A 12092-nucleotide genomic window follows, 5' to 3' on the forward strand; every position below is an offset into this window, starting at 1 on the left:
GTCCGCCAATGCCTGAGTTCCCAGACACCCAGGAATCAGAGACCATCAAGGAAGATAGTCTTGATAAGGGCTTTGAGCACATCCATGTGCTTGATAGGAAGAGGAAGAGGGGCGGCTTGATGGAGGACATGATCAGTGTCTTCACCATCATGGCTAGGGCCATCAAGCAGGTGGCAACCGCTATAAGGGAGAGCAACTCCATCGACGTCCACCCTAAGCTCTACACCGCCCTCATGGACCAAGGTGGCTTCAGCCAAGAGGCTCTGATGGCTTCTCTAAGGCACCTGCTGGACAACAAGGCCCAGGGTGTTGGGTTTGTTGCCATGGCAAACTCTCACAAGGTGCTCTGGCTCAGGAGCTGGCTGGGCAAGCACTACTACTAGCGATGTCTCTAGTGGTGGTGACCGTGTGCATGACCCTCGACGATGATGGAGATGGTGACGACGATGGCGACTTATATTTTGTGTAGCCAGTGCTTGAAAACTATTGATGGCCTATATATTTTGGTGAGGTGGTATATACTAACCCTTCACGCTGATGGCGAACTTGCGGTGGTAGGATTACACCCTCTTTTGGATGTGATGGTAGGATGACACCATGGTAGTTGTAGGTTGAACTTGCTATGCCTTATGATCATGCATGCTTTGCTATGTTTCATGTCTAGTGTGCTCCATTGCTTGCTGCTTGAACTGTTGCTCTTTTGCAATGCTAGGAGAAGTAGTATGTGGTGTTCCACAGGAGGGTTCTAGGGGTTTGCAGTTCATGGGAATATACAATGAACAAGTGTGAGGTTTCAAGAACAGCTGCCACAAAGGGTCCAAGAGTAGACAGGCGGCAAAGGATGATTACTCCAAGGCCATGCTAAAGCAGCATTGCAGCAGTGTTGAAGTTGCCAAGGCATATCGACATTTTGGCCTGAAGAACTTCATCATCATCGTCCAATTCGTCGTGATTGCACTGTTGTGGCATTCGGTAATTCGGTGTGATCGTGTGTAAGGTGTAGCTGGTAAGTTCACCATGTAGGGTACAATGTTATCACACCTTGCTCCTCGTGTGCAACCAAACATCGTGTATTTGCATATGCTCAGCCAATGCAGAACGCCGAACACCATGCCAAAACCGACCCCCTAATGCAAGCAGCCTCAATGCGGGCAATCAATCAAGGTGCAGATATTGGTTATTTCCCTGTTTTTTCACAACCAGGCCCAAGTGAGAAACACATGCAATGCAAGCAAATTGAGAGAAGCAACCAAACACACCCTAGATCTCACAGCCAGACTTAGAGCATCCACAGCCGGACATGCCAAATCTGGCACCCTATACGCCCACGGACGCGCCCGGGCACGTCCGCGGATAGTGATCGCGCAGTCCCTAAATCCACGCCTCCACAGTCGTGTATCTCATATCCGACACCCTATATACATACAAATTCATGCAACGTAGTACGTAGCTCACCAAACGATCAAAATCGACAGGAAACAGACATATAAATCGATACCAAACAGGCATAATTCACATAAACATCACCAAAAGATCACCAAATGGGCATAATTCACACAGTTCAGCGATCCAGCACATCCTAACTAGATACTAGAGCTAGATTATATAAAAGGAGAGGGCCAAGCTTCACCACTTCCTCGCCAGTCCTTTGCCCTTCCGGTCACCGGCGCTGCTGTAGGCGTCCACGACAGGAGGTGGATCGACGTCGGAGTCGTCCGAGTCAGACTTGTCGGAGGAGGAGGAACCGGAGATGACGGTGTAGCCTTGCAAGCGTCGGACGATGCGGTCCTACTTGCGCTTGAGCTTGGCCACCCTCGCTGCTTCCGTCGCCTCCCGCTCAGACTGCTCAATGCCGAGTCGGAGCTGCTTGGCATTGATCCTCCGGAGCCGCCAGGCATCCGTCTCCACTGTGGTAAGTGACCGACGGTACACCCACTGGAGGAGACGCTCCTCCTCGCCGTGCACCGGCATCACGCGACTGCGGCGGGCGAACTGCGCAGCCACGTCGGTCGCTCCCTCCATCTCCCTTGCCCTCTGCCTCTCGCGGCGGGCGGCGCGTGCCTACGACTCCGGAGTACGCATCCGCGGTTCCGGTGGAACGGGCACTAGAACCCATCGCTGCCCGCGCGGAGCAGTGGCCGAAGGTGGAGGAGGCTGTCGGGTAGGCGACGCCGATTGGGCAGCCCTCCAGATCCACGCACGGAGGTCTAGTGCCGGCGTTGGCGCTGCGGCGACAGGTGGCGTCGCACCTGACCTGGAGCTGCCACCCATATTGACCCGCGAGCGCTCGAGCGCGATACGAAGCGCCAGCCGTCCTCGTCTCCGGAGCTGCCGTCGGAGTGACTACCGGTGCTGGAGATGCTCGCCGGCGCTAGAGATTGGACGGATTGGGGAAAGGGGGGCGTCAGGGAGCAGAGCGGAGCGGAGTGAGCTAGGGTTTGCTCCGGAGGAGGATTTTGTTGGGTCAGGGTGGGCCAACGGTGGGCCGGGCTGACGTGGCGGACACGCCCGGGCTGCCTCATATCCGCTCTACGTTTGGGCTGGATATGAGGGGTGCCGTCCAACCCAGACGTTTGTCCGCGGTTTGAAAGCTCCGGTTGGGTCGGTTTTTTTGTGACCGATCAGTGATCGGACGGTCTGCCCGCGTGTTTGAGAGGTCCAGCTGTAGATGCTCTTGTATACCTTAGATCTCGCAGCCATGATCCACAAAAACGAAGTTATTCTGGTACTAGCACGCACAAACAAACACTCAGCATCATCACTATATCTGCACTCACTAATGGCTACAATTAAACTTAATAAATGTATCTTCTAAGGGGCCAAGGCACATTACTCGCAATAAACTCAAAAATATTGATGGAAAGCAACATAACATTTACGTAAGTACTCTACTACTTAAAGCTTGGACAAGTCATTTTTCTAGTAACCTTGGCAGGATACTTTCAGTATAAGCATCATTTCAAAGCAACAAACTTTTCTTGATTTTAGTTCAACATATCAATTTGTGCTACACAGCAAAACTGGAGTAAAAAGATTCAGCCAAAATAACATGGTCTTGCAAAGCAAAATCGTGGCAGTTTATTACCGCTATCTGATTATTAGAGGCAAAAACAGCACGAAGTCAGCAAAACTGACAGATTCTCAAGAATACAACATAAGAAAAAGTTCCAGAACTCTCAGCCACCTTATATGGATTGAATTGAACTCAGCGAAGCTTCTCTTTCACAGAATACTTCTTGGCAGCATCTCGCACCTTTTCAATATACCCTTCAATTGGTGGCGTGAGTGTTGCCATGTACCGGTTTGCAGGGAATGGTGTCATGTCAGGAACCATAGCAGCAGCTTGCAGCTTCTCGGGGAGTGCAGCAACGGCCTCCTTCTTGAGGCTCAAAAGTGTTGATTCCGCAGTTTGGCGTGCACGGTGTCGTTGCATTAGCACACGGCTGTATTCTTTGGCAAGACGCCGACCATCCTCAACTGTCAGCTCATAAGTAGGGATGGTCTTCTCATCTACAAGGCCAAGACTGATATAGTCAAGGCTAGGTGGACCCATCAGAACACGGCCACCATCACCTCCAATGGTACCTTTGGACTTGGCTTTAGCCTTGGCAATATCAAGTTCACGTTGTCGTTCCTTGGAGATGAGTCCAAGCTCCTCACGTTTTGCCTCGCGAAGACACTCCTTGGGGGACAAGTGCCGTAGAGGAGTAGAGGACTTCAGACAAGACTCTGCAATCTGAGTAATGCGCTCAATGGCTTCACGACGACCACGGCCAGCACCACCGCTCCCAGCAGTGGCAGGCGCGCCCCCCTTCTTTGCTATGACGCTGCGCTTCAAAGGCAGGCCGGCTTTGAGCTTAGCCTTGCCTTTGGATGTGCCACTCACTGGTGCACGCTGTTGAAGCTGGTGATGCTGGCTGGTCATACCAGATGCCACTGCTGGGCTTACAGCAAGTGTTTTGGAAAGGTGTCGGAGCATGATACCAGGTGCACCTGACGCCATTGATCACCTTGTCTGCACAAATCACAAACACCTCACTATGTTGGCTCTTGAATCACTTGACTTTTCATACGGGGAGTTACTTCAAAAATCAACGTTATTAACCTCTGAAATCATCACAAGCTAGCAAAGTACCATGACAAAATCATCAATCATTTTGGTTCAGCTTATATTTTTCAGAATAAATGATAACAAATAGACATGTAATTTCTTAGTTATTCGTGCAAAACCAAAATAAACTACCTTAAGTAGCTAAGACCATCTGTACCGGAACTCTCAAATTTCTTTATAACTAATATAAAAATCTGCATCTTTTGGGAAGTTAAACGCCACCTAACCGAACTCTCAAACCTATACCTCCAAAAAATTGAGTTAAGCCTAAAAAGATTCCTTTTTGGCTCGAAATTGAGAGAGCAACACCACTTCCCATCAAATCTCCTTTGTGCTCCTCTCACTGGAAAAATGGCTCAACCGACAGCGAGACACTAAATTGACGGCCCGCCGGTATAAAATTCACATCGGCGCCCCACACAAACCCTAAATCCTTCACCGCCACCCCCATTTCTACCCAAATCACCGCCGCCGCCGCTCGATTTCGTCGTCGTCGCCGCTGGAATCACCAGCCTCCTGTAATGGGGTGAGCAGCGGAGGATCACCATGGCGGATGTCATGCCCATCAACTCGTCATCGGCACACAACTCTGGCGACGAGCAAGAGGCGGCGCAGCTTGCAGCGGCTGTGGCGTCGAAAGCCAAGGAAGAGGAGGAGGGGGCGAGGCAAAGGTGGAGGACAGGCCGACGGATGAAGCCGAGGAGAAGGGTGGCGCCGGCGCCAGCTTCTCGTGGGAGGAGGCGGAGAGAGTATGAGCGTGCTTTGCTCGATGAGGAGGAGCACCGGGCAGTGGAGCACGTCAACACTAAGGCGGCCGCCTGGCTTGCACAGACGCTGAGATGATGGAGGTCTGACGAGCTTTCGAGCAGTCCATCGCCGATGAGCGTGAGGCGGAGGCCAGCCGACGGTACTTGGCTGAGGCAGATCGCGAGTGCGATGCACTCTTCTACGAGCTCGTCGCCGACGACTCCGGCGATGTGCCGATGCCATGGCGGGGCACCAATCACGCTGAGGCGTAGGGATCTGCCGGCGGTGATGAACCTCGACCCCGAATCGGATTAGTGCTTGTTTTATCTTAAATTACCTCGTTTTAGCTTTAGTTTAGCTCTAATTAAGTTTTATATAATTTAATTATGAACTACCAATGATGTTGTGTAATGAACTACTATGTATAATTATAATCTAGTTTTAAATTTGAGTTTCCAGTGAGATGTTTGTGCATAATTTGGGTTTGCGGAGTTATACTTTAGGGTTCAGTTAGCTTCATACTTTTTTAACTTTTCATATTTGAAGAGTTCAGATTCGAGAAGAAAGTTGAGAGAAAATCTTTTAAGGGTTCAGTTAGAGATGCTCAATCAAAAGCATAAAGGCCATCACAACTTCGGCCCCCGCGTCGCTCCTGTGCGAGCGGCTCGGGCGGAAAAAAGCAACCCTAGCTCCCCGCCGCAAAATCCTCCCTCTCCTCCCCGCCGCCGCCGGAGGAAGTTGCAGGGCGAAGCCTCTGCGGCCGACGGCGGCGGCGGAGACCTTGCTCGCGTCGTGGGTAGGCCTCGGGCACGGCAGAGCCCTCCCTCGGTGACCGCGGCGGCGTTCTCGTGTGGGTCTCAGATCAGCTCCGGCGACCTGCATCTCGTCGGTGCCGTGGCTTGGCCGCTCGAGCGCGGCGTTGGGGTGGTGGAGCGGCGCAGCGGATGACCCGGGTTCGAGCCGGGACTGCCCTGTTGCGGCCTCGGTCTGCGTGGCGACGGCGGCGCTGCGGCCGCTAGGGCGGCGTGGTGGTCGGGCCTGGGCGTGGTGCTGCCGCCGCGTCGGGTGCTTGCGGAGGAGGATGGGGTTGGCTCTTCTTCGGTCTGCTCGGCGGCCGGCGGCGTCGTCCCGGTGTCCAGGGGAGCAGGTCCGGTGGGTGGCTCCTCCGGCAGCGTCTCCTGGCCTGGCGTGGAGCGGATCCGGCGGTCAGGGACCGGCTCGTGTGGCGGCGCGCAGGGCCCCTGGCTCGGCCCTCAGATCTGGCCGACCTCGATGGGGCGGGGTGGCAGCCCCCCGTCCTCTGCTCGCAGGCTTACGGCTGCGGTGCGGTGGTGCTGCTCGACTTCGTCGGCGGCAAGGTGCGGTGCTCCTGAGGCGGTGGTGCTGCTCAATAGCGGCTGAGCAGGATCTGGTCTGCAGTGGTCCGGATTTGGTCACGTGCGGCGGCGGGCTGCAGTGACCCTTGCTCTGTGGTGGTGCAGGGAGCAGCGATTCGCAGTCTACCGGTGCTCCTCGGAGGTGGTCTGCTCACTTGGGCGAAAGCCACAGCTCCAGCCGGAGCCGGCGATGGTGACGCCCGCGGGTGCCGCTTACCTCCTTGGAGGCATCGCTGTCATAGTGACTTCCCCTTCGAGGCTCCTGGGGAAACCCATGTTCCTGGTCCGTCCGGAACGGCCGACGGCGGCGTTATTCGCGTCGCATTCCTTCCTGAAGGCATCAGCTTGGTGGATTGTGTGGTGGCTGCTCACTGCGGGTTAGTCGGTGGTGGTGGTGCGGCCGGCTTCTGCTGGTGTGCTCGGAGAAGCGATCCGGGTGTAGACTCAGCTCCTTGATGCCCTTCGGCTTCACCGGCGGTGCCGCTGTTGTGATGTAGACTCGGCAGCGTGTGACTCTTCGTCCGGTGTGGACTCGGTCGCTCGTTGCCCTTCGGCTGCACCAATAGCCTTGAGGTATCATGGATGGTCTCGGTTGATTGGAGCTCTTCGTCTACGGTGGTGGTGTTCTCATGCGGCTCTGGTAACGGTTGCTCAAGACCCTCTCATGGTTACTGTTGTGTTGCGGCAAGCTTGGTGCTCTTGGTGTTGTCTCGACTCATCTTTGCTCAAGGATGGCGCAAGATGCCTCTCAAACTGCTATTCGTTTCGTTCTTTTTATGGCGGAGCCCCAGTCAAGGTTCGTGTCTGGGATGACACTCGTTGGCTGTGGATGCTCCTGAGTTGTGCCATGGGGCCGGTTTGCCCGCCGATGCGTTCGGCTGTTTGCAAAGTCCTCGTATTGTGATCTCTCGACGGCACCCCACATCTACTTGTGTCCCTCATGGTGTTGGTGTTATGTCTGCTAGCTTGGCCGTGCCTTGTTTGTTTTTCAGCCCTGTTTCCTTTATAAACGGGGTCAATTTGTTTAAGATTTTCGATCCGGTTTTTCTTATAAACTGGATCACCACTCTGGGATTTTGGCCAATTTAAATAATATATTCAGGTGGGGAAACTCCCCCTGGTGATTCTCAAAAGAAAAAAGTTACAGATGCTCTAAGACCCATTTCTTTTGGGTAAAAAACTACAGCCTGGACATACAGACTCAGCTGATCTACTGATATGAATCTCACACTAAATACATAGGAACCGATAAACAAGGGCGTAGGCACTCACATTGTGACGGAAGGAGGAACGGGCGGCGGCGGCGGCGACCTTCCAAGGCAATGGAGCAGCACGATTCGGTGGTAGGGCAGGCGGGATCCCCGGGGAAGAAGGGGAAATCCGTAACGGGGATCAATGAGGGCCGCGACGTCTAACTCGCCATAGCAGCGCGGCCGGACGGCAGCGGCTACCGCCGGGACGCAATCGCAGTCGCAGTCGAGCAAGGGTTCGAGGCAGGTCAGCAGCGAAGCCGCTTTTCGTACGCATCGCGGGCGCAGTTGGTCGTGGGCTGACCTATCTGCGGAGCCTGGCCCACGGAATATTCGGCCAAGTGAGGTTCACGACACGAGTCTTACTTTTCTTTTCTACAAGCATGGTTTATTTCCACTGTTTCAATTTATCTCTGTTGACGTATAAATGCATTGTTTTTTTTGCATGGTAATACGTGTCTCATTCATATAGTAAAGATTAAAATACAAGTCACGTAATGATCGATATGACAAAACTAAAAAGAGAATTGCCACGAGGTCTACTGTAGTTCATCACTCGTTGACCTCTCCTAGCGCTCCCCTGCTCTAGCGCCCCTCTCCTCTTGCGCTCGCGCCAGCCGCCACTCTGGCGCCGGCGGCCACCTCGCGCCGTCCTCCACTCCGGAGGCGGCGGCCACCTTCCCTCCGCTGAGCTATGGCGTCCAGAGTCTCCCTGTCGGGCTCCTTCTCCTCCGCGTCCTCCCTTCCCCCGCCATCTCCGCCTTCTCCGGCGCGGCGAGATCCCCCGCTCTCTCCGCATGCTGGTCCCTCCGCTCCGTCCCCGGCGCAGCCCTGGCCTCAGCTGCGCTCCATCATTGTGTCGCCGGTCCTGGGCACGGCCTTTGGCCCTATCGTCCAGGGTAGGGCGGCGGGGCCGTCGCGCACGCCGGCGCCTTTGCGGGTTGGGGGTGGCTGGCAGACCAAGACGAGCCGCCGTCCTCGGGCTCTGCAACGTCCTCGGCGCCGTGCTCCCCCTGGCCGACCCCGCGTGCTGCGTGCTCCCCGCCCGCCGCCGTCTTCGCGACTCCCTGCGAGCTGCACTGATGCTGCTACAACTGCGGGAGCGACGGGCATATCTCGGTGGACTGCACTAACCCAGCGTTCTGCGTCAGGTGTCGTGGTGTCGGGCACATCTCTCGCGGCTGCACCAGGCCGCGTAGTCCGTCTCCGGTGGAGCAGCCTGTGCGCCCGCCGCATGCTCTACGTCTTCCGGTGGAGGTGTCCGCCCCTGCGTCGCCGCGGCGCTCGGGCACCATCTTGCCGCCTCCACCACCGGGTCCTCCGCCACCTGGCGCGGTCAGGCTCTGGAGTGAGGTGGTGCGGGCGCTGTCCCGGGGCGCGCGGTCGGCTGCCAGCCCGGAGTTCTCGGAGCCATTCGGCCCGCCGGAGTCTGCACTGCCCGGGGTGGCTGTTGCTCAGGAGGCCCCGGTGGAAGTTTGCTTCTTGGAAGCGGGGGACAACACATGGCGGATGGAGGCCGAGCTTGCTTGGCGGTTCTCGTCACGGTCACCGGCAACAGGCCCTCGGTGGACTTGGCTTCTGCGGCGGAGGCGCTGCACGCGGCGTTCGACATTGGTCCGGCGGATATGTCCATCCACGCTTTCTTCCCCGACGACTTCCTGGTCCTCTGCCGTGATTGGGCGGTCCGGGATCGGATGGTGCGCGCGGGCCATGCTCACTCCTCCTGGTTCGAGCTCAACCTCCGACCATGGAATAGGCAGGCGCAGGTAACGGCGACCTCGCTCCCCTACCTTGTTCCTATTTTCGCTGCGGGGAGTGCTTGCGCATGCGTGGAACCAGAGGACGGCGAGTGTGATTCTGCGTGGTCTCGGCTACGTTGTGAGAGTGGATGATTGCACTGCTCGCCGGCTCGACATGGCGGACTTTCGGCTTTGGCTGCGCACGGATCGGCCTCACCAGATTCCTCGTCACCCTTTGCTCTACATCGACGAGCCCCGACGGAACCTTTGGGCTGAGGAGGAGGGTTGGCGTGCTTCCGTTGGCCGGCGTGCCCGCACACTCTGGTACCCGATCGACGTCGTGGTCCTGGAGGAGCCGGCTATGGTGGACTTGGAGGATGATGGTGGCCGGAGGCCTCCACCGCCGCCGCCGTCGTCGTCGCCACCTTCGAGGAATGATGATCCAGTGCGCGGGCCGCCGAGGGGGATGCCCGCAATCCAGCGGTGTCTATCGCTTTGGCCGGTACGGCGGAGTCGTCGACGGCGTTGCCGCCGCCGGCGATGTGTTGCATTCAAATCAGGACGGGTTCGGCAGGTGGTTCGGTCAGCGGCAGTTGCATGGCCATCATCACTGGATCGCTTTTGGCCGATCCTTTGGGCCCACATGCAGGTGAGGTTGTTTGCCAGCCTATGGTGGAGTTTGACATGTCGGCGCAGGCGGGGACTGGTCAAAAAGAAGCATCGGCGGTCCAATGTGCTGCGACGGCTCGGGGGGCAGATGTGCAGGTTCCCGTTGTCTCGCCCGCCTCGGTCCAGCTGTCTCGGTGGGCATGAGCCGACAAAGATGCTCACGCACCCGAGGTGGCCAGGCTCTCGGATCTGGAGCCTGTTGGTGGTGTGCATGGGGATGGATCCGTCCAAATCGGATCGTATCGTATCCCCCTGCGGGACCCGGTGGATGATGATGGCGCCAACTCCTGTGGGGACAGATGGGATGGCTTGGACTCGTTGTTCGAGGAGGATTCAGGGAGTGTTTGCTCGCGAAGGCTGCATGGACAGGTGGAAGCCTAGGATACATTTCCGGTGAGCCTATCAGAGGATGGCTGCACCCATGCACCATGCACTCCTTTACGTACGGTGGGGCTGGTGAGTCCGGATGGTGCGGTGGATGAAGCCGAGCATCTCAACCCTGTGCAGACTGTGACCACACCGCTGCGTGCTGATGGGGAGGTTCCCTTGCTCGATGACATTCAGTCCATGGGGGTGCAGATGTGCAAGTCTCTAACCCCGCTCTTGCCACGCCCGCCCAGCCATGCATGTGGGCTGCAAGCCCGTAACCCCAGGAAGAAGCAGAGGGTGGATGTCACGCCGAGGAGGAGTGCTCGGTTGGCGAAGAATGGTGCTTCCAAACAGCAACAAGTACTCATTAGAAGACTGTGTTTGGCGCATGAAGGGGAGGTAATCTCGGAGGAAGCGATGCGGATGTACATGGACCTTTTCTCAAGTCCACTCTCGGATGCTCACATCGCTGCGATACTTCTCTGTTCGAGTGGGAGTCACCAGCAGTGCCGCTGGCGAGTGCGGTGGTGCACTAGCAGATTGGCTGGTGGTCAAGGTTGGTTCTGATCATGAATGCGCAGCCATTGAGGATGATCGTGTGGAATGTCCGTGGGCTAAATGCTCTGGCCCGCCGGAACACCGTTTTCCAGGTTGTTACTTCGGCAAGCCCTGCTATTGTTTGTCTCCAGGAAACAAAATTGCATGATGTATCCGTGACCATTGTGCGTCAGTGCCTTGGCGCTAAATATGAGAACTTTTTCTACTTGCCGGCTTTGGGTACACAAGGTGGGATTTTGGTGGCTTGGGACGCCGCGGTTACGCAACTTTCGAATCCACACTACACGAATCATACGCTAACGGCACTGGTGATGTGTCCGGAAGACGAGCGGCCATGGTGGCTCACATGTGTGTATGGGTCGCAGGACGAGGCTGACAAGGTGGATTTTTTGCAAGACCTAGTAGACATCCGTGATTTGCACGCAGGGCCCTGGTTGGTGGCGGGAGACTTCAATCTAATTGGCAGGGAGGAGGCCAAAACCAATGCTTTGATCAATCGCAGGATGATGGGCAGGTTCAGGGCGAAGTTGAACTTACTCGAGCTTAAGGAGCTCTACCTAAATGGTAGACGATATACGTGGTCCAATGAGAGGCAGGTGGCTACTTTGGAGAAGATTGATCATGTGTTCGTGTCAAATGAGTGGGATGAGGCATATCCGGCGTGTTTCCTCTCGGCTTTGGGCACTGCGGTCTCAGATCATTGCCCGTTAATGTTGGACATGAATGTCTCCATCTGTTTTAAGAAGCGGTTCAAGTTTGAGTCCTTCTGGACTCGTGCGGAAGGTTTCTTTGATGTGGTCAAGCTGGCTTGGACTACGACTCTGGCGGCCTCTAATGATTACCTTACATTGCAAAACAAGCTAAGGGCCATGATGCGGAGTCTCCAAAAGTGGAGTGATCGCTGGGTTGGTAATGTGAAGCTGCAAATTGCCATGGCTCTCGAGGTTATTAAGCAGTTGGATATTGCGATGGAGGCAAGGACGCTGTCGGATGCGGAGAGGCATTTGCGAAGTGTTTAAAGAGGAAGCTCTTGGGATTGAGCTCGTTGGAGAGAAAAATCGCTAGGCAGCGATCAAGAATGCTGCAACTACGTGAGGGCGACAGGAACACGAGGTTGTTTCACCAGCAAGCAAGTCATAGGCAAAGAAAGAATGTCTTGAGGACGGTGAGGTACAATGATCATCTATACTCCGGGCAGGAGGAAGTGGCTTCGGCTGTGGATGGTTATTTTGGTGCGACCTTTGGGGTTGCAAGCTCTAGAAGGTATGCGCTC

The 12092-nt window shown here is 55.8% G+C and overlaps 2 protein-coding genes across 2 annotated transcripts; one reads left to right on the top strand and one right to left on the bottom strand.

Annotated features, from left to right (window-relative positions):
- Positions 1–2957: 2957 nt before the first annotated feature.
- On the bottom strand, positions 2958–7778 carry LOC109756764 (uncharacterized). Its single transcript, XM_020315597.3, has 2 exons — positions 7507–7778; positions 2958–4015 (listed from the first exon to the last, which is right to left on the bottom strand). Exon 2 carries the CDS (start codon positions 4001–4003, stop codon positions 3206–3208), a length of 798 nt encoding a protein of 265 aa, XP_020171186.1. The 5' UTR covers positions 4004–4015; positions 7507–7778; the 3' UTR covers positions 2958–3205.
- A 3544-nt stretch (positions 7779–11322) lies between these two features.
- Positions 11323–11838, top strand: LOC141028030 (uncharacterized). The gene has a single exon (XM_073505829.1). The coding sequence runs from the start codon at positions 11323–11325 to the stop codon at positions 11836–11838; it is 516 nt and encodes a 171-aa protein (XP_073361930.1).
- Positions 11839–12092: the final 254 nt, after the last annotated feature.

This window comes from Aegilops tauschii, chromosome 1 (genome assembly GCF_002575655.3).
Source record: "Aegilops tauschii subsp. strangulata cultivar AL8/78 chromosome 1, Aet v6.0, whole genome shotgun sequence".
In the NCBI taxonomy this organism is placed as follows: domain Eukaryota; kingdom Viridiplantae; phylum Streptophyta; class Magnoliopsida; order Poales; family Poaceae; genus Aegilops; species Aegilops tauschii.